The sequence below is a fragment of the Varanus komodoensis genome, unplaced genomic scaffold (genome assembly GCF_004798865.1).
Source record: "Varanus komodoensis strain SLA01 unplaced genomic scaffold, ASM479886v1 scaffold23, whole genome shotgun sequence".
NCBI lineage: Eukaryota > Metazoa > Chordata > Lepidosauria > Squamata > Varanidae > Varanus > Varanus komodoensis.
In genome coordinates, this window is record NW_025335627.1 from 14,780,952 (window position 1) to 14,807,440 (window position 26,489).

General features: G+C 46.6%; 1 protein-coding gene across 8 annotated transcripts in view; it reads left to right on the top strand.

Annotated features, from left to right (window-relative positions):
• Positions 1–26,489, top strand: part of ERBB4 (erb-b2 receptor tyrosine kinase 4) — a 935,345-nt gene that overhangs the window by 480,027 nt on the left and 428,829 nt on the right. For all 8 annotated transcript variants that reach the window (XM_044432044.1, XM_044432045.1, XM_044432049.1 and 5 more), the window contains one exon: positions 12,296–12,482. In XM_044432044.1, the coding sequence (XP_044287979.1) occupies positions 12,296–12,482 (187 nt within the window). The remainder of the gene's footprint in view (positions 1–12,295; positions 12,483–26,489) is intronic.

Sequence of the window (26,489 nt, forward strand, 5' to 3'; positions counted from 1 at the left end):
TTCCGGTTTCCCTTTTCTGCTTCCCTGCCATTATTTTCCTGTACGAGTATTTCATGTATTTCAGGGATTAAAAAAAACCAATCAGCCATTAATTGGAGTAAGCACACACGATTCAGCAAGGCCACCCAGATCAGGTGGTGCTGCGGCAGCCAAAGCTACAGTGGGCAGAAACACCCCAGCAGGATCTGTATGCTGGGCTTAGGACTGCTGTGTCCCCTGGGCATCCTCCCATGCCTGCCTGCCACCTCCCTGCCCATGTTGTGCAGTGCAGCCCCTCCTAGTTAGAAATATCCATGGGGGAAAAACTAAATACAGGTCCCCTCTCTAGTCCCCCAGCCCCAGCCTGGTTTGCATGCCTTCCTCCTTCAGCTTCCAGTCTCCAAGGCTGTTGTCGGCTGCCGCAACTCTGCCAGACTGAGCCACATACTCTGTGTGTGCCCGTGAATCAGGACAACACAGGGGAATTCCCCATACCTGCTCTTTGGTCCACTGCCCACCTTGCCCCTTTTTCTTACCTTTCTTGTTTTTCAACCCACTTGCTTGGCACTCCTCTCTCAGCCCCCCCTTCAGCGACATGTCCCTCCCCACCTCGTGACAGTGCTGCTCTTTCCTCAGAATGCCTTCTCTGGATGCCTTGCCTTCTCTCCTCCCTGCCCCATTGGCTGGTTTTCCTGCTGGCTCACCTCCTTGAGCTATTCCTTGGCTCCCGAGGTCCTGGCCTTCTCCCAGCCTTCAGCCTGCCCCTGTGGGAAGCTTTCATTCCTGCCACATGGACAGTTTTCCCTCCCTGCCATTCCCAGAGCTGCCAAATACTGTCTCCAAGCAACTGAGCATACCGAGCCAGGGCACCAGCTCCGTGCCAGAGGGTCCCCTGCCACAAACGCAGTGCCACCACCCCATTCAGATGGTGCTCTCTGTGTGGTTGAAACCATGTGGAACAAAGCACCCCCCACCAGCTCTCTTTCCCTGTCACCTCCCATGCCCAAGCCCCGTGCTGTCCATTCATAGCATCCACTAACTAAGGGAAGTCTGCAGAATGCATGCAAACCTCCCCTGTGCTTTGGGACTCCAGCCACGCCCCACCCAGCTTTGCTGCACTTATGCAATTACTGTACCGCATGCTGAACTGGATGCCACTCTCTGGAACTGGAAGACAGATTATTTTCAAAGCCAATGCACTCATTAAGAAAAAAAAGATGCAGCAACATAAAACACCGAATACAATGGATGTTAAGCAGGTTGAGCTCTTCAGAAAATAATTACTTGCATTCCAGAAAAAAATGCAAATCCATTTTAAAAATGCATTAAATCATTGGCTTGTTAAAGGATTTTGTTTCAGAATCCAAATACTCTCAGAGCAAAAACAGGCTTTCTATGCTTATTATGGGAATTGGTGAATGGACAGTTTGTTTTATTATTGATTTTTTGACTTGGTGGTATTATGAAAGATGGTGATGCATGTGAGGCAGAAATATCGCTTTGAAGAGCCTGTTGTCAGTGCCTCAGCAGAACAGAAAGGCACTGCCTAGCTTGCACTGCCGATAAGCATTCAAGGCCAAATTTAACAATAAAGTAAATGAAAAGAGAGCCATATAACAGTGGAATTCTCTGAACTGCTTTGCTTCATCATCTCTATCAGGAAGCTTATTCTGTAATTACAGCCGAATCTTTGGACACATCTCAGACCTGGAGTGACATAAGAAAGCATTTTGCATCCTTGTGCAGGGAGGGGCAGCCTCTCCCCAGATCTCCAAGTTGCTTTAGAAAGCAAAAGCCTGCAAGAAGAGCCCTGCTGCCCAGACTGAGGGCACATGTGGTTCAGGATCCTGCTTCCTCCTGTGGCCAACTGGATCCCTCTGTGAAGCCTGCAAATGAACCCTCACTGTTGGTTGGCTCCAGCAACTGGGCACAGCTGGACCCTTGCCTCTGAGTAAGGAGGCAAGTTGACCCCTTTTGCCGAATAGCCACTGATAGAGCGATGCTGCTCCGTGCAGCTGCTTAAGACCCTATTCAAGCTCCCCAGACCAGTGTCCATTAGGTAAATCAGCAGCAGATCCATGGCCGCTGTGTTCATCTGGTCACCTCTGTTTCTTGGATTCAGAGCAGGAGTGGAAAACTTCCACAGGATTCAGGCCAATTGCATGCACACACATATGGAATCTAGGTGAAGTGGTGTGGTTTATAGGGAGGAGCACTCCCCTCCCCAGATTTACACACTTTTTCATGAAAACTTTACTGTATGCTTTTGCTTGGAAGTGAGGCTTTCCACACATCTCATTTTAAAGTATATTAACCACATTGTTGCCACCTAACATTGGCAGCAGATCAATTACTTTGCTCCTGCTACAGCTAATTTCCCTATAGTAGGGAGCTTCTGGAGAAAAGAGCTGCTCTTATCTGGCTCTTCCCCCAGGATGCCCACCTGGGTCTCATCAAGGGCCTGAGAGCTCAGAAGGGTCAGGGACAATCTTGCAACCACCATGGAGGCTGTCCTGCTTCTCGGCCAACATGTGGACCCTGGGAGCTGTCCAGGGTCTGACACTCAGGTTTGCTAGATAGAATCAGCAGTCTGCAATATGCTTAGGTATCATAGGTGAATTTAAGAAATATTACCACTTACTTGCCCCAGCCAGTTCCTTTATCCTTCACCATCATGGCCATGTACAGTATCTGCTGTTACTAGTGTCCTAGCAAAGAGAGGGAAATGAAAGTTCATTCTGTTTGCTATCTGCTCGTTTCCCTGTCCTTTGAAAGATGTATGCAGTACACACCAAAGAATCCTCAGGAGAATGCTCAGCTTGTGGTAGGCAAGGACATTATTGACACACTGCAAAGTATGCAACACTTGGAAAGTGAAGCATGGCACACCTAATGCCAAAGTCTCCAGACTTGTAGCTGACAGATACAGGTCCAAATGGATACTTGGATGTTTTTGAGGTTAGGGATGTGCTTAATTTGGGAAGTCTGACTCATTTGAACTCATCCAATTTCCTGCCTGCTTGATCTGATAATTGGAAGAAGGGCCAGTTGTTTGCCTTTTTGTGGGCTTCCATCTCTTAAGTTGAGCTGTGACTTGTGAATTAAACAGTGAGAAATATAGTGCAAATCATGGGATCCGATCAAATTGGAATAGTGTGTTTTGTGCAAATCACTTGTTTGTGAAAAGTGGAAGCCAGAATCTACATTGTTCTGGCATGATTTGCACGATTCACTCTAGCATGACATCATTTTCCACTGCCAATTTGCACAAATCATGCTAATTGTGAAAAAAAAAATCTGTAGCAGTTTTTTAAAGCCATGGAAATTGTGGCCTGACATAGAGATGGAAGACTGTGAGCTCGTTCAGTCCCAGAGCAAAGTTGGCCAGTTGGAATATGGAGGGGTAAACACTGAGAAACAGACAAGTTTCTCCTCACTTCCTTCAGACACCCCACCCATTCCTACAACAGATAATGATCATTGGCCATCTTCCTCTACCTAAGGTGGTTTTTGTAAATGAGGAAATGCAAAAGAAAGAACAATTAGCTTTGTTAGAGGAATCTGATTCATCTCATGAATTTTAGCCAGTTAATCAGACTGATCAGCACTGCATGCACAGATAACAATATAATAGGCACGGGCGGAAGTAGGCATGCTCCAGGAACTCTATCTTGGTGAAATACCAAAAACTGTCCTGAGCCACACCGTCTGGATACTGTGCGGCTGGAATGAAGTTATTCCTCAGATTTCGGCCATTTCCAAATTTTGCAGCACCGTTCTTGCAGTGCAGGCTCCAGGTTTCAGGCAGGCCCTGTCCAAGACACTGCCAATGGGTCCCTTCCTTCAGGGGGTCTGCCTTCTCACTGCCACCATCACCAGCTGCCATTATCCTTTTCCTTTTTCCCATCATTGCCACCACACCCTTGCTTGACTGGTAGAGCACCAGTAGGGGTGCAGGCAGAAGGGGATTCCTCTGCTCCTCTCCCCTCAACCACCAGGGGAAGGGGCAGTGCTCCAAGCAGGCTGCAGCGGTGAGGAGAAGCAGCAACTCCAGGGCCTCTTGCCAGTGGGCCCCTGCGGGGATGTGACTCAGCAGGGACCCGTCCGTAACTGTCCTGGCCCTGAGTTATTGGCTCAAAAGGCATGCTGAAATGTCCTTTGAAACACATATTTTAGGGTCGACTAATTTAGAAATGTGTGATTCCAGGTAAAAAGTGTTCATTTACACATTGCTGTATTAATTTAATATATCTCTAGGCTGTTTTCCAGGGAGCCCTCCCCAAAAGCATACAGCAATAAAAGATGTAGTAAAACACAAAACATGCTGGGAAACAATGAACAGGCACATCAGGCGGCCACCTGCCGCACACAGTTGCAGCCACTGTCCACAGTGGGAAAGCATAACTGGGGAGGTCAGAGCCTTCCCGGAAACCTGCAGTGACGGGGCCCGGCAGTTTAGGAACGCACAGCTGGGGAGCAAAATGAATAAAGCCAGTGTGTAAATATGTGAAAATCTGCTCCGTGCAGGTGGGGTGGCAAAAACTTGAATGAACATGTGCCAGCTCAACATGAATGAGCAGTAGACTGATCTGCTGCTCCGCAGGTGAAACCTCCAGGTGGATCCACAGGTTTACTTTGCCTGACTAGCCTTTGGTGGCAGCATGCTTCCCTGTGTGAAGTGCAGGCAGTTCATGCATCTCCTGCAAAACATTGCCAGTCGCACATTTGGAGGCTCTGGGTATTTGCCTGCATGCATAACTCACTGTCAGTCATTGCGCCTCTTGGGTTTTGTAGGTGAGGCTGCACATGGAGCCAGTCACACTTTCTTGTAAGAGCCAGCAGGTTGGGGTTGCCCAGACTGGAACTAGGAAAGGGGAGGAGAAGGGGAAGCGTTGCATTCCTCATTGCAGATGGTTTGCCAAGAGAGGTGTAGCCCTGACACCTACGGATTTGTCTTATCCTTCATTTTGGGGGGCAGCCAGCCACAATAAATGGCACCCATTTTCCTTGCCCCCCTCCCTTACACTTGTTGAGTTGAGAGGTGTGCACCAACCACAATATTGGATTGGACCCCAGATCAGCTACTCAGAAAGCATGTGTGCGCTCTCTTACACATGCACACACACACAAACACATGCATGGCCATGTCAAGGAAAGGGGTTTTGAACTTCATTTCTCCTTGACGTAGCAGTTGCCATGTGCTGCTTCCACCCCGTTAGACCTTTCCTGCACACGACCCCATGCTTCCCCCCTCTTACTGAGTGTCCCCACACCTTTCCGTTCCATTCCATTCTGTTCCTTCCCCTCATCACATCACATCCCATCCTCTCCCTTCCCTTTCCTTTACCTCCCTCCCTTGCTGCAGAGCATGGTTCTGGAGAAGGGGCCCGCGGGGGTGAGGGGCTGAGAGGGAGCCACGGGCGAGTGGATGAGGGCAGCCACTCCTCCTTTCTCTCACTCTGAGGATCTCCCTGCAGCTGCTCTCCTGAGGGGTGCTTGCCACAGCAGAGAGTGGGCTGGGCTGGCCTGGCTGGGGGCAGGGGCAGGGAGGGGCTCTGCAGTTCCCTGCTCTGCTCTGCTCTGCTGCTGCCTGAGGCACCGGCCTCGCCCTGCCTCATGGGAGGGCCAGCTCTGCCGCGTCAGTGTTTTCCAAGGTGCATGCTCCAGAGCGGTCTTCTGTAGCTCTAGCATTCTGTTAAACCTAAACTTAGTTCAGTGCATATTAACAAATTCCTTTTTGACATTACCTTGATGTTCGCTTTTACTTTTTGCTCAAGCGTTTGGAGAGGCACTGTGCTGGCATCCACACAGGCCCACAAAATAAAGTTTATGCTTACTGGACTTCAACAATAGTACTTAGAATTGCAATGTTCTGTGCTTGGGGTCAAGGAGAAACTCTTTATTTGGATACCTTTTGTATGAGGATTAGTACAGAGTACTTATTAACATTGAAATCTGCCTTGCAGATTTCACTTTTTTTCACTTTTCTCAGGAGGGCTGATATTAATCCATAGTAGTGGGAAACAGAGCAGGAATCTCCTGATCATGCATCTGGCTTCATCTTTCTATATGCTTATTTCAGGCTTGTAAATTGTACGTTGAGAATTGTCTGTAGGTAAGCAAACAGGGAAGCATTTGCTATATAATGGCTGAGACAGAGAACAAATAAGGAGATGCCTAGTTCAAATTTCACTTCTGCCAAGAATTGAGTGGGCAAGTTAAGTCCTTTTTGCTCATGCTCCCAATTATACTTACACTATGGGATAATGACACTGGCCTACCTCATATGACCATTGTGACACTACAAGATAATTATTCAGTTCAGAAGTAACATTCTTCTGTGGTTTGCTGAGTTAAACTCTGGTTTATATATCTGAACCTGTTTAGGCTCACCAACTATCAATTTGGAGGAGGCAATGAACCATGATTGTAACTATAATTTGAAGATGGTTGGTGAACTTCAGATATAGCTTGACATTACCTCTGAACACAGCATTTTTGCTTAATCCTAGTTTGTTGTGCTGCTGCACATTCATTGCTTGTCTGGAAGGTATGATGAAAGAGTATTTCAAAAATGTTTATGCCCACACAGTTCAGAAACTGTTCTTGGCACTTTCATAGTCATGTCAGTTCTTCCTCCACAACAGCCTTCCTTTTCCATCCACTTCCTCACTGACTTCCCTTTCCAGTCTGACTTCCCAACTTCGCAGCAGCCTTGTGAGGGATTAAAAAATAACATTAAAATTAAAATTTAACATTAAAATTCTGTGGACAGAATTTGCCAGCTGGAAGGAAGTTTCATCAGGAGAGTTGTGAGGTAAGCATTAAGAAAGAAGCAAGCAAACCTTCAAAAGACATATCTATGAAGGGAGGGTATCTTTTGCATAATGGCTTGCTCAGGGGCGTGGTGAGATCAGATTGAGACAAAGATCTCTGAGGAGGGCAGCATTTGTATGCCGCATCCCATTTCTTGATTTATCTAATGGTAAGACAACTGGTGGCATAATAATGCTTTGTCAGGGGTTGAGCACCACAAGGAGCTGTGGGGTAGGAGCCAGGCATTCGCAGAGAAGGCCACAGGTCAGCCTTCTAATATTAAGCATAACAAATTGGTTTGTCTGAATGTCTGTAAGCATGGTCCTGGCTTGTTCAACAACACCATGGCTAAAAGTAGAGATGTCTGAAAAATGAGTTCACATGTTTATGAAGGCGACCCACAACAGACACATTTTTCTAGGTTGCAAGGATTCCATGAATTCCCCTGCCACATTTTTTTAACTTTCCATAATTTTACATAAATTTAATTGTAGAACAATATGAAATATGAAAAAAAGTTGTGCAGTTCCCTAACATGTGAAAATGTGCACTTTGGGGGAATTTGTGTATTTTCTGAAGTACAAATATAAATTTAATATATATTTAATAAATATAAATAAATGTGCATGGAAAATCCAGTCCCACCAATGAGTTGATAACAAAATGAAAAGCATGTGTGTTCCACAAAGTCTGTACAACAAACACTGGCTTAGTGTTATATATGAACCAGGCTGGTGCATGTGAAACACTTTGAGCACAGAATGGCATTATACAAATGCTAAATTACTGTTGTGCTTCTTATTATGAACAAAGCTATTTTTCCTGGATCTTGGTGTGCTACAAATGACTTGCACTGTTATGCCAGGCAGGTGGGTTAGTAAAAAGCTTGTGACTAGTGACTGTTTGGACTTTCTGATTTTTTTGTATGACTCTTCCTGCCATCTGGGTATCAAGGATAGGCTTGTTATTTTCTTTCTGTTTGCCTTTGCCCAACAGGAATTACCCTTTGAAGCTCTGGAAAACCTTCTGTTAGATTTGGGGACTGACTTCAAAAGGAGATGTGATGATCATTTCCACTCTTCCTTCTAAATTATCATGGGTCAGCTAATTATTCTTGTAGATGGCAATGTAGCTACTCTAAATGAAGCCAAGGCACTGTTCTCCAGCATAAGGATTAGTCCATTCATAGTTCTTCCTCTCTCCCCCGCAACCCTCTCTTCTCACTGATCTGGATGGAGGCTTTTTGGCTTTCGGAGAATGTTGCAAACCATGGAGATAACAGATGGTTCAGCATCTTTCCTTCGTAGCCTCTTTCAAGTGCCAGCCAAGGCCCATTCTGAAAGGAGGGGCAGGGATCACTCTGGGCAGCTTCTGCTGCCGATTCAGTGTGGCCTCCACCTGGCTGCAGCATGCTTTCCCTGAAGTGTAAATGGATGCAGCCTAGTCCTCGAGAGGCCAAGTTACCGGGCACCAACCTTGCATTTGAATTAGGTCTGCAGAACTGGGAGGACTTCTTCCCAAGCACTTGGTTCAGACATCATCTCATTGGCTTCTCCAGGCAGCAGGATGCAGAGAAGAGGCAACCGGAGCCTTTCTTTGTTTGGTAGCACAGCTGCAAGGGGAGGTCCATTCATCTCCTCCATTCTTTTCTAGGCAGTCAGTGAAGGACGGATGACTTGAGGCACAGATGCAGCAAGGTGTCCTCATGCTATGCATGTGAATGACCTTTGTTTGCAATTTATTTATTTATTGTTTTGATTTGTATCCTGCCTTTTTCCTACAAAGGGCTCAAGACAGCTTACATCTCCTCCTCCATCTTATCCCCACAACAACAACCCTGTGAGGTAGGTTGGGCTGAGAGTCTGTGACTGGCCCAAAGTCACCCAGTTGGCTCCATGGCTGAGCGGGGACTAGAACCCAGATCGTCTGAGTCCCAGTCCCATGCTCTTAACCACTACTCCACACTGGCTCTCCAGTTTGACATCGAGCTCAAACCGCACGAGGAAGTGATCTGACCATGACAGGGGAGTCAAACATAAATTGCTCACCCTCAGATCACCCTCTTTCTGCCCCGTCGAGAAAACCAGGTCCAGCGTGTGTCCACGTTCATGGGTCGGGCCTATGACATGTTGAGACAGCCCCATGGCCATCATGGAGGCCATAAAGTCCTGAGCTGCCCCAGTCAGAACAGTCTCGGCATGGAGATTGAAGTCCCCCAGGACCAACATCCTGGGGGTCTTCAACACCAGGTCCGAGACGATCTCCGTCAGCTCAGGCAGGGCGTCTGATGGGCAGAAGGGTGCACGGTACACCAGCAGAATCCCCAGTCTGTCTCGGTCGCCCAACGCCAGATAGAGACACTCTAGACCCGGTCTTGAGAGAACAGGAAGCCCCACAAGGGAGATAGAAGCTCGATAAATTAAAACGACTCCCCTCCCCTCCCCTCCAGACATGACTGGTGCTGAACTAGATACCCGGGTGGGCACAGTTGAGAGAGGGACACATCCCCGCCCTCTCCCGCCCAGGTATCTGTTATGCAAGCTAGGTTGGCCCCCTCATCCACAATTAAGTCACGGATGAGGGATGTTTTGTTGTGGACCAACCTGGTATTAAGCAACAGCACTGTCAGGCCTGAGGGGCAGTTGATAAGCATATCTGGAACCTTCCGGCTGGGGGAATAACCAGAAGGAGGAACAGGTGTCAACCATCTGTCCCTCCTTCTATGTCGACACATTAAACCCCCAACGCCATAGCAACCATTGCCCAAAACCACCCCAGTGGTGGTGCCCACGCGCTCCCCAGGCAACCTCATGGTAGCAGCCAGGTGTGAATCCATTAAAACAATCTAAATTAAAATCCAAGTTAAAATACAATAAAAGCAATAAAACCCCCCAACCACCCAATTACAAAGACCCACTCGCACAAAGTCTATAGCCAGCCCAGCCGCCGCACGGCTCCAAACGGCGTCAATGCTCTTAGGCCGTTGCCCTTTGGCTGCCGGCCCTTCAGCTGCTGGCCCCGGCCGGTGAGTTAAGCTGGTGGCCCCTCCCCGCGCCCCACCCCCAATCCGGTGCAGCTGCCACCCACGCCGGCAGGCGAGGGGGACAAGGGCGGCCGCAGAGAAACTCGCCGGCAACGATGGAGGGCCTGCAGGTCCCGGTCCCACGGTGGCTGCCGTCTGTCCATCGGGCAGCGTCGGCGTCAGCGGGCAGGTTGGGTTGGCTTCGGCGTCTGCGGGCAGCGGCAGCGGTGGAAAGTGGCCCAGTCCGGTCCAATTTTAGCATTTCGTTGATGAATTTTACCATGTTTTGAGGATGTTGCAAAGCAGCTTTACAGTCAAAAATAGGATTTGTATTAGGAATATCCATATAGTGTGAAGTCACATTGGGCACAAAAATGGATGAGAGGAAACCGGATGGTACACCACGAGATCACATCTCTTTGCAACAAACTAAGTGGCTTCTGACAACATTGTAGCCCTAGATGTGTGCAGCTGTCAGCTGATGGGAAACAACCAAAACGGATCTGTGCTATTTGGCTTGCAGATGAGGACTCTACTCTGTCAGGGTCAACTGCTCAATACTGCACAACTATAGCATTCATTTTTATTGACATTTTGTCCATCTAAGGCAGCGGCTTAGTGTTTAAGAAGGAAATGTGAGATTTTAACCAATGAATAACATGTATTGCTTTAGACTCCTGCAGGGCGAATCAGGGCACATCTCCTGAGAAGTGAGCCCCACTGCATTCAGTGAAAGTGACTCTCTAGGACAGTGATGGCGAACCTATGGCACACACGGCACACGCAGAGCCCTCTCTGTTGGCACGCGAGCCAAGTCACTCCAGCATCGCCCCAGCAGCCATATTCGGAAAGAGTAACGGCGCCAGGAAACAACGTCACTCATTAGCCGTGACTCACAGCAAGAGGCAGCATCGAACAGGTGGCCAGGGGCAGGCGCAACAGCCGCAACGGGTGCACCAGGAAGGGAGCAGGAAGCAGCGAGGGGGCGTGCCGAGCGCTGGCGGTGGCGCCCTCCTCCTGCCTCCTCCTCCTCCCTCCTGGCCCCCAGCATGTGAGCTGTCACCCAGGCCGCCCTCCTAGCACAGTGGCGGGACCCTGCTGACTCGGTAGCTGCAAGGGCAGCCGGGCAGCCGTGCACCTGCCCGCGCCCCCGCTCCCAGGCCGGACTCCCACGCCTGTGGCCACAGGGCAGGGGAGGCGGGGTGAAGGGAGTGAGGACGGGGTCGAGGCGGCGGAGCAGCAGCAGCAGCTGGAGCGAGGAGGAGAGAGAGGGCACCATGGATCGATATGGCGCTTCCTGGGGAGGGAGGCCAAAACGAGGAAAAGTGGAGGCTAGAACTGCTGCGAAGTGAGAGGATTGGGAGGGTGCCGGGGACCCCCCTACTCGACCCCACTCGCCAAGGCTTGGCAGCACCGTGTGGGCGGCTCGAGGAAGATCCCGACGGAAGCGTGGAAGGGATCAGCAATAGCCTCTCCTCACCTTTAGTTTAGGCCTCTCTCCCCACCATTCCGCCCCTCTGGTAAACTTTCAAGTGCCGCTGAAGCTCCTGCAGCATTCCCGGTGGCTGGTTTGAGGGTGAGGAGGGAGGAAGGGAGGGAGGGCATGTGTGGGTGCGCCCGGGTGCAAGCAAGCCTGGCATCCCCCGACTTGGGGGCGCTGAACGTGAACATGGCTCCTTCTCTCTGTTACTGTGTTTTTCTTTTAAGACAAAAGATGTTAATGTATGAGTTGTTTTTTTCTAAACTAAAACCTCAGTATTCAGGTTTCATTGCAGTGTTGGCACTTTGTGATAAATAAGTGGGTTCTGGGTTGCACTTTGGCACTTGGTCTCTAAAAGGTTCGCCATCACTGCTCTACCAGGTGTGTTCAGGACTGCTTTCTAAGACTGCCTCCTTTACAACAACTGACCTTGGCAGTTTGGCTGCCAAATTTGCAATGCAAAAAAGTGAATGCAATAAATCCAGGAGAGTTTATTCTAGGATTCACGAATGTACCCTCTGTGTCTGGAGAGATCACTCTTAACTAATTCTGTTATATCCTATGGAGGCCTAAAACAGCCCCACCCTCTGCTCATGCTGGAAATACAATATACTTTTCTAATGCATGCAAACCTTTCTGTGTTTTGTTTGGAGGCTCTGTTAATTGTGTCCTCTCTGTCGGAAGGATGCTGGGTGGTGAGATGGGACAGATCCTTCTCTGTGTTGATGCCAAAGGGGTGGACTCCTTCCCTGGGGAAGTTTGCCTTACTCCTTCCTTGCAGGCATTTAGGTGCTAAGCAATATCATCCCTTTCACAAAAGACTGTGGGGGTGGTTTTGGTATATTTTTATTAAATATTGCTGTTGCACAGAATTTTAAGTCTGCTTTCAAGCAATGCATTGACTTTATCATGCTTTGTAGCCTCAGAGAGATTTTGAAATGACAAGCCAGTTTGAAATATTTTAATAAGTGATGGAAATATGCCGTTGTCTTTTCCAGTCTATCCGAGAAGTCACAGGCTATGTCCTGGTTGCTCTGAATCAATTTGAATACCTTCCACTGGAGAACCTGCGTATCATTCGTGGAACAAAGCTCTATGAGGACCGTTCTGCACTGGCCATCTTCCTCAACTACAAAAAGGATGGAAGCTTTGGACTCAGGCGGCTTGGGCTGAAGAACCTGACTGGTAAGGAGAACTAGCGATGTGGTACTTGATCTCATCTGGAAGAAGATGAACCCAGAAGGATCCCAGTAATTTAAGCTGCAGGAAAGACATCTCTGTAGAGTCATCTTTTCCTGCCATGGCCCCTGAGAGGCAGCGGTCTGGGCAGCAATGGGGACACCTTCATCCATTGCCCCTTGCCTGCCATCGATTCAAGGCATCAAGCCCCTCTGTATAAGAAATGTGGCTAACCTTTATGCCTTCTTCCTTACTGGTCCCCAGAAAACAGCAACTTCCATAGCTCTAAGCAGCAGGGACAGGAATGCTTCCATTTCAGTCCTGTGTGCACAATGTGTATATGTTGACACAGCGGTGGCCTGAAGCCTCTAGAGGTATGCCAGAACAAGTGTCTAATGCTCTGCTTCACTTGGAAATAAGTTGAAGGCGATGGGATTTGCAACTAGCTAATTGTGCACGGGCCCGAGGTATGAGAAGCCTGGTGGAGTTAGAATTAATTGACTGCAGTGTAGACATCCTCTTCACTGTAAACCAGGCTCCTTCTGATGTCACTACTATAACCCCTTGTCCCTACCAGTATTTATGTTTGTTTGACACTTAGGCTGCAGGGTACAGTGCTAAAATTCAAAGGACAAATGTTTCGCATGGGTAATATAGTTCCCTGATGGTGTTAATAAAATATTGAAGGGGGTAGTTTTTGCTTTGGGAGGTAATAAGTATCCACTGTCACTATTATGGAAACGTTGAAGCACTTTCTCAGTGCGGCAGAACTAGGAAGAGCTGGCCATTTGGATGCGAAGGACTCGGACTACCAGGGCTTTCCTCCCTGCATCGCCTGATAACATTCGCAGGGCAGTGCATGGTGGAGGGGAAGGATGTCCCCAGCAGTGGGTTGTCGAAAGAAGCCTCCTGCACAGTGGGCGCCATGGCAGCCCTGGCTTGGCTGTGCTGTGCAGATTGAGCTTGCTGAAAGCATGACGACTGAAGGCCAGATGACTTACATTGAAGAAGGGAGGACCCCTCTCCCAGGGGGTGGGGGGTGGGCAAAACAGCAGGACAAAAGTGAAAGGATATGGGGCCAACATGCTAAAACGACCAGCATATGTTACTAGTTCTCCTGCCAGTACCTAAGTTTTATGAGCCACCTTTTCAGTCTTCCAGAATCTATGGCTGCATCACCTAAAATCAATGAAAGCTAAAAAGAGGAAAATAATGATTTTATCCATTTGCCACCTTATGCAGATGCAGTGTATTGATTAGGACTCACACAATGAATCACCAAATATTTATTTAAACTGATGACATTCCTGCTTCATCACAGTCTCAGGTGGCCACGTGCACTGCAGCAGCTGGAGCGGCTGCTCTTCCCTAATGAGTCAGCCCACGGGTGGATGGAGAAATTATCTTGCATCTCCAGTGCTTTGTAAGTCCTGGTATGGGCAAAGCACCCCCAGGTGTTCCTCCCTTCTTGTTCCTTCAGTATAAATGTGAGAAATGGGGCTGGATCTGCCCTGAAGAGAGGACACTGAGCCCTCAAAGAGAGAGAGTGCCGTGCTTGTGTTGGCTGCTTCTTATTCTGATAACACCTAAGAGCAGGTCTTTGCACTGGTACTTCTCATCTAAGGTGAGGAAAGACAAGAAGGCAGACGCCTCACTGAAAAGCACCATATTCACTTGGGAGGCATCCCAAAGTTTTGGAGGAGAGATCAGCTCCTGCCAGTAATGCACAAGCAATAATGGACAGGGGAGTGTGGTTATTTCTTAAATATTATTGATTTCAGGATGTTACACATGTTCTTTGTGTTTCTGTAAAACAAAAGAAAACAAATAATTGCACAGGGGAGAGCATTTGTATATGGATGTATGTGTGTGTGCGCATGTATATACATGTTGTTACCAAACACTCTGGCAGGTTACTGCTTTCAAGCACAATTTCAAGAGGTCTCATTTGGGCAAGGGATCCATCATTCCTTGCCTACAGTTCTCCTACACCAGGAAAAGGCAAGAGGTTTTGAATTACATGCAGCTGCCAACACCCTTAGTCAGCTATCAAACATTATGGATGTTGGAGCCCAAAATCTCTGGAGTGTGTCAAGGATGGACTTCCATCACCACATGATCCTGTGTAACACTAAGCCATAGTCTGATGTTCTGCAAATAAGCCTTGGGCTTCCATGATTCCTTCTTCCCTGCTCCAGGGTGGTCATCTACTCCCATGGTGCTTCTTGTTTGGGCCCATCTAGGGCTGTGGCTGACTGTGGTATGTTTGAACAAGTTAATTTTACACCAGTGGTTTTTGATCCTGGCTTGTTTGGCTAAAACACAGTTTTGAAACAAAGTGAAGTTCTTTGTTTGGCCAAAACAACGAACTGCATTTAGTTACCAGCGGAAGCAGATGCTACCAGCTGCCTTGCACCCCTGCAATGGGATGAGAAAGGAGTGTGCATTTTGTTGTGGTTCAGTGCAGGGGTGAGGAGGTTCTTTGGGTCACTGGAGCAAATGATCCCTCCCAACCTGGCAGACTGGGGGGCGGCAGGGGTCTGCTAAGCTCTTGGCATCCCCTGTTTGGTCCAAAGCACTGCCTGGGGGAGGATGGGCAAAGCCACCGTGACTGGGGCAGGAGCTGGAGTGTTCCGGCTCTGCCTTGGCATGGCTGGTTCACCCAGGATGCCTCCTTTCCAGTGGAAGGCACAGAGTGTGCAAGGCTGCCCTGACCAAGATGGCGGCTGGATCAGCGCTCTGGCTGCTGCCTTGGCCAAGATCAAGTGCCGGTGCAGGTAGGAGGGTAGCGGAGTGGCTCCGTGGCAGCTTCACCGCCCCTGCACCATCCCACACTGACAGGGCTAGGGAGGGTGAAGCACGCCCATTGCACTGGCACGCCCCCTCCCTCCAAATGGGTGGGGTGACTAAAGGGTGACTCTCCCTATTATCTTGGATCATTCACTGGAGACAGTTGTGGGGTTGCCCTGCCAGGCTCTTCCCCAAGGGCTGTGATGGGTCTTGGGGCAGGGCATGGGGAGGGAGCCCACGTCTCCTCAGGGCCGCAGGGGAGCCTCTGGGAACTAGTGGTTCCTCATCCCTGGCTCATTGCTTCCTCTGAGCCAGACCTGTGCATCCCAGCACAAGGAGCTCACAGGGGCATAATTACCTGCAAGCACTGCTTGCCCTGGCAGTGAGCAGGGAAGGCAAGTCTCCTTTCCCCCTCTCCCTTCAGTGTGTGCAGTGCTGTGCCGTGCCTAATTGCCTATGTCTAGTCCAAAGGCCGCGCAAAGGCTTGTGCTTCGCTTATCAGTGTTACGGTCCCCGGTGCCCTCCTTCCTGCTGAGCCCCATTAAAATTAATTGCATGCAATGCTTGCTGGATTACAGCCGGAGGACCATGACAAATACCAGTTCTCCATGGTGACACTCTCTCAGGTCAGTGTGATAAGCCCTCCTGAGGTCGTGGCTTAGCTAGAGTCCAAGGTCCATTATTTTAGACTATCATTTTCTTTCGGCAAGTCCTGGCATATTCACAGCAGCAGTTGACCCAAGAAACATGTCCATACATCAAGGTCCAGGCAATATTCTCCAGCTCATATATTTAATGGCCAGGGGATTGGCTTGCACTACAGCTGTGCAAGTCAAGCCCTGCAATTGGCACAGCTTTGTCCAGGCAGAATGCTTTCAGTTCCACATCCTTGCAGTTTTGGAGGTTCCCTGCAAACAGGGACTATGAGAGAGGGCTGATCTGTTCAAGGACATCCCAGGCCAGATTTCTTACAGAACCACTGAATGCATAGTGAGGCCCTCCATGGCTAGCAGCTTGGTGGAGAACTTAACTTTTGCCTCTGTGAGCTGAAGCAGCTCCAGGAGCTGCCTATGTGCCCAGTTCGTGGAGCCAGCAACCATCTCTGACCCCATAAGCCATGGGAACCTTGTGATTCCATACCAGACAGAAAATGGTTCTCTGAAAATCAGACGCATTCTGATTTCTTCAGGTCTGAAATCTAGCTTTTAAGAGGAATTTAAATCAAATCATTTGTTCTATTTCTGCAGGAGTACCTTTTGGTTTTGGTTTGCAAATGTCTATTTTCTTCATGTTGGCAGATTTTAATCATTTTTTAAATTTTAACAATCAATGCTCACATGTTTTTGGTTTCACTGATATGACTTTATCCACTATCTTCATTAAGCATTAAGCTCAAATTAAATAGAGGGGTTTTTAAATTATTTATTTAATTCTTTATTTGCAGTATGAAAAGCTTTGGAGGGTATCTTTCAAGTCATAGTGAAGGGGTGTGTGTGTCATGGACAGATATCATTCCTATTCCATTTGTTCATTAAAATGAATGCTCCTAGGGTTGGAGTCAGGATCATGTCCATTGGGCCCACGTGCACACTCAGTCCTCTGCATATTCGGTGCTACTTGCACAGGAGTTTGAACATGCTCTGTATCCCTTCATTTGTAAGTTCCTGTCAGGCCCAGCTCCCTTATATCCTCAGCAACAAAGCATGTATTCAGGAAACAGCAAGCTCCACAAGGTACCAGTCTCAGAGGAATTAAGGTGGATAGTGGTGGCAAAAGATGGAATTCTCAGCCTTATTCCCAAAGTAAAAGTTAATGGATCACCCAGTGCAGAAGGGTCGCATCCTAGAGTTCAACCATGGTATCCTTTTGGGGTAACTCTCTGAGGTGAGAGTGGGGGGTGCTGGATGAGAGGGGATCTGCTCCTACCTGCAGGGTCATCTCCAGAAGGTGGTGCTTGGAAAATGTTTTTAAACCCTATTTAACTCCAGCATGCAGTTCCTCAGGAGTCTCTTCTGTCCCTCATGCGATTGAATATCTACATGAAATGGCTGAGGAGGGTCATCTGGCATTTTGGAGTGTATTACCATCAGTATGCTGATGACACATGACTATTTCTGCTTTCCATTTGCATCAGGAGAGTCTGTGAATGTCCTAAACTGGTACCTGGCCATGAAAATGGACTGGATGAGTGAGAGCTAACAAACTGAAGCTCAATCCTGACAAAACTGAGATCTTGTTAGTGGATGGTTCCTCTGACCATCCTCTAACCATGGTTCTTCTAAGACTGTTCAATCTGTTCTGGATAGGGTTAGAGGATCAGTTGGATGTACAAATGTTTTTGACAAAGCCCCTCACCAAAGACTCCTGAGCAAACTCCTGAATATGAGGGGAGGCTGTCTTATAAGTTAGTAACTGGTTAAAGAGTAGAAAACAGAGAGTGGAATTAAATAATAATTTCTCCCAATAGAAGGGTAGAAGCAGTCCCACAGGCCTTTCTTTGTATTAGGGCCAATGCTTGTCAACATATTCATAAACAATTTGGAACCAGGAGAGAGTGGTGAAGTGCCAAGTTTGTTGATGACACCAAACTGTCCAGGGTGGTTAAAAACGGGATTGTGAGGGATGCTGAAAGGTTCTCCCTTGCCTGGAAGGATGCATCTTAAAATATACAATTAGAATGCACTCCACATGAGTAGGGCTCTGACCAGAGAGCAATTATGTACTGCAAGGCTCTGCAGACTCTGGCAACAGGCGCCTTCAATGTCTGCCCAGCCACTGTTGAAAGCGCCACTGCCTTACGCAGTACAGAAAACCTTGCCTTGCCTTGGCGTTTGACCCTCTGCACTAAAGAGCACTGGATTCCGGCTTGGTTCTGCGGCCGGACCCTGCAGTGTGTCCGGCTTCTTAACTGTGCTTTGACTTTGCTTGCACTTTGGCTGCTCCTGCCTCCCTGCTTAATTTGGCCTGAAACCTGGCACTTGAGCACTCGCCTGTTCTGTGACCTTGCTTTTTGGATGGGCCCATAACTCCGGGCCTACTTCACCAAACTGTGTGAGGCAAGGAGTGTGCCACAGTTTGCCTGCATTAGCCACAGTCAGAGAGACATTTGATCCTGCAAATGATGGCGCGGGGGGCTTGGCAGTGAGCACCATTGAGTCAGAAGAATAAGCCCCATGCAGGCACCCCCTGTAGGGCAATGGCCACACGAATTCCCAGAATAGAAGCATGCAAACATCACTGGCTCATATTCCAAACGATGGTCAGTGACCAAGTGTGGATGCTTCTGTATAGCAGAATTTGCACAAATTATCCGTGCTACCTGCCCTCTGCTGATTGTTGTCTGATATGATTCCCCAGACTAAAAAATATGAGGAAGATAAAGGTGTTTACAGGTTTACATGTTTGCAATGATAGGAACTTGGAGACAAGGGATTAGTTAGAGTAAATGCCTTGATTTTCACTACAAGAACAAGACATCCCACCCTTCATATCTAATTATGTTAGGTACGTTGTCTTTGAAGGATTATTACTGTGCTGTATAATTAAAAGGGTGGCTCTGACACTACCAGTTTCGTGCTCTTGACTCTGGCATCCTGCTAATCCATGTGTGCAGATTAAGTGTGCTCATGTCCCGTTCCCTACTCAGCCTGGCTGACAAAGGCATGCAGAGGTAAGTCTGTGCCAATAATAATATAGGCTATAGACGATGTTGTGTTTGAGTTTCTGAGAAATTGTGGCACTGCCCTGAGATTTTGGCTAGTTTCGAAAATAGGCCTCCCTCCTTCAATAAAGAAGCCCCACTCTTCTCAAACGCAGGGTGTTTGCAAATGAGCTCACCCCAAGATGGCATATTTCAGAGTTAGCCTGTCTTTATCTGCTTGCTGCTATGATCTTGCTACTGCAGAACTGAGCTGTAACCTCTCTTAAAGCAGAATGTGGGCTTACGTCAACATAGTGCCTTTCATTTGATACCATAGCTGGGCCAACTAAATGAAGCAGCTCTGTTTAAGTTTTTTAAAGTGCTGGTTCTCACCAGGGCAGTAGCAATGCTAAGGTTTAGGGGTGCTCTCTCTGTCTCTCTCCCTCTTCCTCTCTTTTCTCACTCTCTTCTCTTTCCTCCCTACCCACTGGTGCTACTTCTCTTATTATTAGTATCATTTTATTTTATTTATTTCTACACCACCCCAGAGCTGAAGCTTTCTGACCCGTCACAGACCAAGATGCCAAACCTCCAGAGGATCAACTTTCCTCCTTGTCTTTCAAGGAGGAAAGATGACTAGCCATGGAGAGATGCCAGGAGGCTACCACTTCCCCATGATATAGAAAGGTCCCAGGAACTGCCCTGTCGGCATCCAGAGGGAGGGCATGGCCTTCCTCAGGCATCTGAGAACTCAGACAGAAGGACACTGGCAAAACACAGCCACCCAAGGCATTACCTCCTGAGATTATTAAAACATGCCCATATAAGACCACAGTGAGTATAGCAGCAGGCCAGTCAGCCTAACTGCCACCACATTTCTGTCTGAGTCTCAGTATTTCTCAGGGGCATGCACTGAAATGCCTTGCAGACAATACTCTTCGCTCCCAGCTCCAGTGCCGCTTGAAGCTTTCCATGGTGCTGATCTCCTGCTTGCTTGGTTCCTGAGAAACCCGATCCCTGCTTAGAACACTGCAACCCAAGCCACATCACAGAGCATCATCAGAACCCACAGCTTGCAATGGCTGGAAGGTCTTTCCCAAGCCCAGTGCTTTTTTTTCTCCACTCTTTGTTCCACCCATGTTTACTCTTTCCTTCCCAGTTTACTGCATGTTTCTCTCATTTGATTTTCTTTCTCATTTTCCTTTTTAAACTTCTAAACACATCCGGGGGAAGTGCAGAGTGATGCTGCAGCCAGGGCCAGCAGGTTGCTTTTCCCAGCATGCATCTGGGCTACTGTGGCCCCCAAGAGAGTATGTGGAGAAATGAGGATTCTGTTCATGCATCTCTTCTCTGAATTTCTACAAATGGTTCCAAAATATAAAGGGAGAGAAAAAAATACATGATAGTGCTTCCTTGGAAGAATATAAGGTGCAGCACGAGGGATGGTGATGCGGAAAGTGACTGGAGCACTGTGTGGGAGGTCGGGGTATCATTGCAGGGGGAGCACAAACATGTATGTGGGGAAGGGGCTTCATCTGGGAGCTCAAAGAGCGAGTTCCATACTGAGGTCTGGCCCTAGCTGCACCACGAGCCAGGTATGGAAATATCACGTGAACTTCTACGAAAGGAAATGTCTTGAACTAGCACACTGCCTAGGTAAGGTACAGCTGCAGGACAAACAGGTGGGGAAACTCACAGGTGTTTAGTTTTATATTTAGAAGATTGCCTAATCAGACTTTTTGTGGTTGCTACTCCTTTTCAAGGGTATTTCCTTTTTGCAGTACTTTCCTCAGAGGAAATACTCTGTAGTGAAATCTTTGACTGCTTCTTTCTGAGGGTCAGTGCGGCGAAGTGCAAATCTTCAGCACTAGCTGAGCTCCAGGTCATGTATTGGTTGGAAAATGCAAAATCAAATGTGAACTGAAGGGAATGGACGAATGAATGAATGACCCGAATTTCTTCCCAGGCCTATTCTGAAAAGCAGAATGAAGAAGGGGGGAAAGAGCATATCACCATCCTTTGGGGAAGGACAATGAGTTGCCCTTCCTTTGGTTTCTTTCGCCATTGCTAATATATTTTCCCAGCAAATCACAGTCTGTGGTGCATGCTACAGCTATTCCATTTTAAAAAAACAAAAAACTCACAGTTCTACAAACAATCTATTTTCTCTATAATATTGTGTAATTTTGCTAAACATTGGAATTTCATTATATTACTACTTTGTGTATAAGTATTGATCCCACCTTGTTATACAGTATGTCTATTCTCTTATCTGCTTGTCCAGCAGTGAAAAGATGTATTTTCATTAAAAAATCCCTTTTAAACTTAACAAAATTAAGTTTAACCCAAATTTAAAGTTATCTCCATATCTAATGATATACTGCCAAGTGTCCAACAAAAATCTATGAAGAAGTTTTGCATATTTTTCTTATTTATTTCCTGACCCTTGCCCAAAGTATCATAATTTATGACATTAGCTCCTTTGATTTAAGCTCAGGGTGATAAATTCTTCCAAGTCCTGAGAAGTGTGAATCTCCATCACCCCTCTTGCATTACTGATAGAGAAACTACATTCCAAATGCTATGCATTCTAACTCATTAGAAATGGTTGTCACAGTGGTTTGTCGGCCTGACTTCCAGGTAATGGGGGGCAGACTCTAATTCCAGATTGGTGTATACATGGTCCACAGATGAATATAAACTCTCAGCTGGCTCACTGTATTTTAACTAACATTTAGATCATAGTTAGTAGTGCACTATTTATGCACTACTGTTCTTTGTCAATTCACCCCATTGTAATTCACATCTATGTAGGGTTCTCTTGTTATTTTTGTTGCTTCTAATGCTGTCTTTAATACATGGATAATAAATAATGTTGACATTCCTAAATCTTACTTAGTTGAGGACTTGCCACAAAATATTGCAGTGTGGAATTTTGCTGTTCATGATTAAAGCCATTGTATTTCTCCCCACTTCCTGTATCATGTCCCTCCATCTTATCCAAAACAGTCCATCACCAATCCATGTAAATGAACATGCTCAGTCTCTGTTTGGCTTGGAGTTTTCTCCACCAGTTATTTATACTCCTGCAAGCCTGAGAGCTCCACAAAACCTAGTGATATCTCCCCTTTGCATGATGATAGCACCATTTTGGTTACATAAATGCTGGCACTAAGAGTCAAAACGTGGAAAGCTTTCAGACCATGCTGAATAAACTGCTCGTTGAACCAAAGCTGTGCAGAGCTGGAGACCAGATTGCTCATCCCAGAGCTCCAATGGGGTATGGGGAGCAAGAGATGAAGGGGCACAGAAGAAAGGGGAAGGCCAAGTATTGGCTTCCCCCAGAACCTTCTAAAAGGATACCACACAAAAGGCAGGTAGCCAGGGACTCCCTGCAATTCCAGTACTGAGAAAGTTTGTGGGGACTGTCTTGTTTTTCTGTAGAAGCTTCTCCTGAAATTATTGCTTTTACACTAGAAATGGAAACCAATGGAAACTTGGTGCAGGATTCAGTCAACCCCAAGATAGTTGTGGGTGCAAGTTTTTGAAGCTATGAATGAACAATGCACACATGAGTCTGGAAGACTCTGTGCCTTTTAGCATGCGATTTCAATGGAATTTGTCATAACAGAATTCTATTTTAGTGTTTTACTTTCTATTAATCTAAATACTTGTATCCTTATAATCTTTCCATTTGGGCAGATGGGACAAGAATGGCTAGTATTTCAAAATGCCCTTCTTAACAGGGCAAGTTGTTATGCTAAGGACTTACAATGTGCTTTGGGCAGCTAGCAAGTTTATGTAGGGTCTTATTTTTGTTGCTATCACCCTGAGCGAGATCATGCTATGGAAAAAATACACTGCACTTTTTGAAAAGCGAATGCAGATGTACAGTGCATTCAGCCTGATTGCTCCCACTTTTATCCTACATTCATAAGAGTGAGTAAATAGGATTCTGTGTTTGTGCACCCCAACAAACAAGGATTTGTAGCTTTCAACCAAAGACAAACCATGGTTTAAAGATAATTTATAATCCTGGCTAGTTTGCATACACTGAACCATAATTCTGGCTTCAGGAAAAGCTATCCTGTGGAGGAAGGGGCAAACAGGCTGTGGACATTAATATTGCGATTTACTGAGTCAGGAATCCTGTTTTAAAGTTGAACATAAATGTGACTGTTGAGTGTTGTCTCTCAATAAGAATATATCTCATAATACAAATGGGGCAGTCTGCATATTATAACCATATGCATTTAATAGAGAAGGAATATTTCTCCATGAATATGAGGGTTGGAGTCCAAATAGCTATTTCAAATAGGCCCACAGGAATTGTTGTCATCTGGTTCTCAACCAGAAATACCCTTCCCTCCCTCATCCTATACTGTAAACTGTTTTTTTAGTTTCCATTCAGTTTAAATATCTTTATTGTGTGTCCTAAAGCATTCAGAACTTTATTTGCTGTGGAAAATTAGTCATATAATTATTTGGATCCAAATAAGTCTGTGCCTGTGTATAGTTGGTGGTCACACTAAAACAAGAAGGGTTTTTTGTTTCTTTGATCCTGTAAAATTTTAGACTGTGTTTTTCACATTATTTCAAGCTAAGGGCAAAATAAGTCACTGCACACAGTCATGTGTAACTTCCTATTGATAGCGGGTATTGGTTTGTTTTAGTCCAAAGGTTCTTCATAAGCTGTAAATATAATTGGAGGAATGGAAAATTAAAGTTATTTACCCTTTTCCCTACTTAAAATTATTCCACCCCCTGCTAGCAAAGCTGTTTTTCCACCACATGGGAAAAATAGTGGAAACCACACATCAAAAAGAGAATATATAAATACCTTTGAGATGAAATACATTTTATAAAATACAGAAACACCACCTGTGGCCTGCGGTAGGACAGAGAAAGTTCAAAAGTCAGTTTACAGTCTGAATGGGCAAGTATGGAGAGAAAGCTGAATGCTTGTAGCTGGATTCAGCTGGAAGTCTGTAGAGCTCTGGGCATGTAATAGTTAAGCTGTACCCTGTGGATCAATATGCAAGTGTATCTGATTTGCTTACACTCTGCATGGTAATTGGTAATTTATTTACCAATTGTAGTGATGCTGCAGTTGTTCAGTCTCCTCTTGACTAAGGGAAACTAAGTTCTGTTGTGCCACTCGTGGAATGTCTTCCTGCCTGGAAAACTGGGATCAAGACAGAGAACCTCAGATTGCATTCCAAAGGTGCAGGTGAGAAGGAAGGTCACACAGTGTATTTGGGTTTTTTTGCAATCTGAACATTGACTATTATTCCAAGTTGTGGTTCATGAAGGATCCGTTGGCATGTGCATAAGCATTTCGAAGTATCTCTCTTTTCTACACACAGGGGCCCCAAGATGATAGTTCAGTTGCGATATTGCTGGAGCTGTGTGTGTATGAAAAGTGAGTTATAGGTTATCAGCCTCTGAAAATACTCTGCTCCTGTGAGCCTTGAAAGTGCTTCTACTTACGGCAGCCCTCCTGCCATTGGCTGAGCAGTGTAAATTAGCTGGAAGCGACATTTTGTAATTTGGCAAAGCTTGCGGCTGAAGTGGGATAGGGGGCCAGTTATCTTTCCAAGTTTCTCAGCTGGAACAGAAGCTGGAAGTATTGTTCTCAGTCTTTTCCTAATGCTTCAAACTATTAAGTCACCTTGCTTTAGAGTGCAAAAGGAAAGGTCAGCTGTCTGTCTACCTGTCTTTCTGTCCCCCACCCCAATGCGTCTCCTCCCAAAGGAAAAAGACACTCCGAGAGTTTCTTTTAAACTAAGTGAAATAGTCTTTCCTTAAGACTTCCCAGCATCATGTGAATACAAATAGCCTGCAACTAGTTAGGGACAAGCTGTGGAAGTACCTTCCAGCACAGTACATCTTTTTCTGCTACTTCATCCACTACTAACTATTTATTTATGCTAGACTCCCATTTTGTTTGTTTGTTTTTCTGGAAGCTGCTGCTGTGCATTAAAGATTTCAACAAGATACTCTCAGATGTAGGAGCGAAATGCCCCCATGTCACCCAACCTTAACACAAGGAGTGGGTGCAAGCAGCGAGAGGAAATGCTGCTGAACTGGGAATGTGGTGCTTTCCTTCAGTGTGGTTGTGTTTTTCTGGGAACAGATGAATCTCTCACTTTGGGTTTCCCTCACCCCCATCCCTCCATCTTAAGCTCAGTACCTCCTGAATTTTGAGAATTTCTTTCATCCTACATTCAGCTCATCTTGAATTTTGAGAATTTCTCTAGACTTCAGTTCAGTTCATTCAGTTAGGGAAATTGTATCTTTAAAGTCTGCATAAGCATTGTATGTGCATCCTTCTATTGCTTTTGGCATTTTTTGAGTTATGGGCACATGTCTGAACATTTTTTCTAATCTAATGCCTTTTGACCATTATTTTCTGTAATATATTAATTATGGAGCACTAGAGACCTTGATTGTAATATTTGGGGAAGTGTGAACTTTGGAGGATAATTTCTGGTTTGAAAATAGGAGGGTAGATGATGATTTCTGGTTTGAAAATAGTAGGCTAGATAAGTTGTATTAAAATGCAAACTAAACATCTCCCCGTGCTGAGTTCCTTTGGATGTATACTAGAAGGTCTGCATGAGCTATGCTAATATATTAAGAGAGACAAAAAGTAGACAGACAGAAAACCTACTCAGCTAACGAATGGAAATAGGCAGCACAGAGGAACAAAGGGAGAGTGTGGGTGTATGCAGCAGATTCCAAAGTTAAACTAAACCAAGAGAAGGCTCGGAAGACAGGCTGCAAGACAGCGCTCGGTTCCTCTAGCCACAAACAGGCAGGCGGCTTCATTCACCGCCTGTTGGATCACTCAGTGACATTTGCAAGGCATGTTTTTTCCCCTCACTTGATGCTAAATATTTTGGGGTCCACAACAGTTTTCCATAGTAAATTAGGTGATTGGTTAAAAGGGATGGAGATGGGCAGATGAACTGACAGGCGGGCCATTCATTTGTGTTTGTATCTTTCTGATGTGAAGAGCCTTTACTGTGTCACAGAGAATGTGCCTGCAGGCTGGGGCTGAACGAACAAAGGTGTCACATGGGGAGAACACGCCGGAGGCTCTTTTATTTGATGTTCTGAAATTGCTCTAGGGGCCGCCTCCTCTGAACCACTCCCCCCACTCCAGTGCGCTAAAACACATATGCATTCATTTTCTCTCCAGCGTAACAGCAAGATAGTGTCTGTCCAGCTAATCATCAGCAAGCACTTGTGATTGTTTTTATGCTTCTCCAGAGAACTGCCTGCTGCTTCTGTCAGTTGGAATTAGCCAAGCTCCGTTTTCTTTTCCTTCTCTGCTGGGGGATAGCAATTGTTCCCAGCCAGGGGGCACCGTACATGATATTCCTAGCAGGCTGAGGGTGACTGAGTGGACACTGTACAGAGCTTCTGCCTGTGCAGGGAGGAGGTTGTGAAGCTGAGCCTAGGGAAAGAGCCCAGTGCAAGAACTTGGGGATCAGCACTATCCCCTTTTGCATGACCAGGAAGGTGCAGTTTGTCATCTTACAGAGGCGTGTTGACTCCGCCACGGGCTGCTGGGGAGA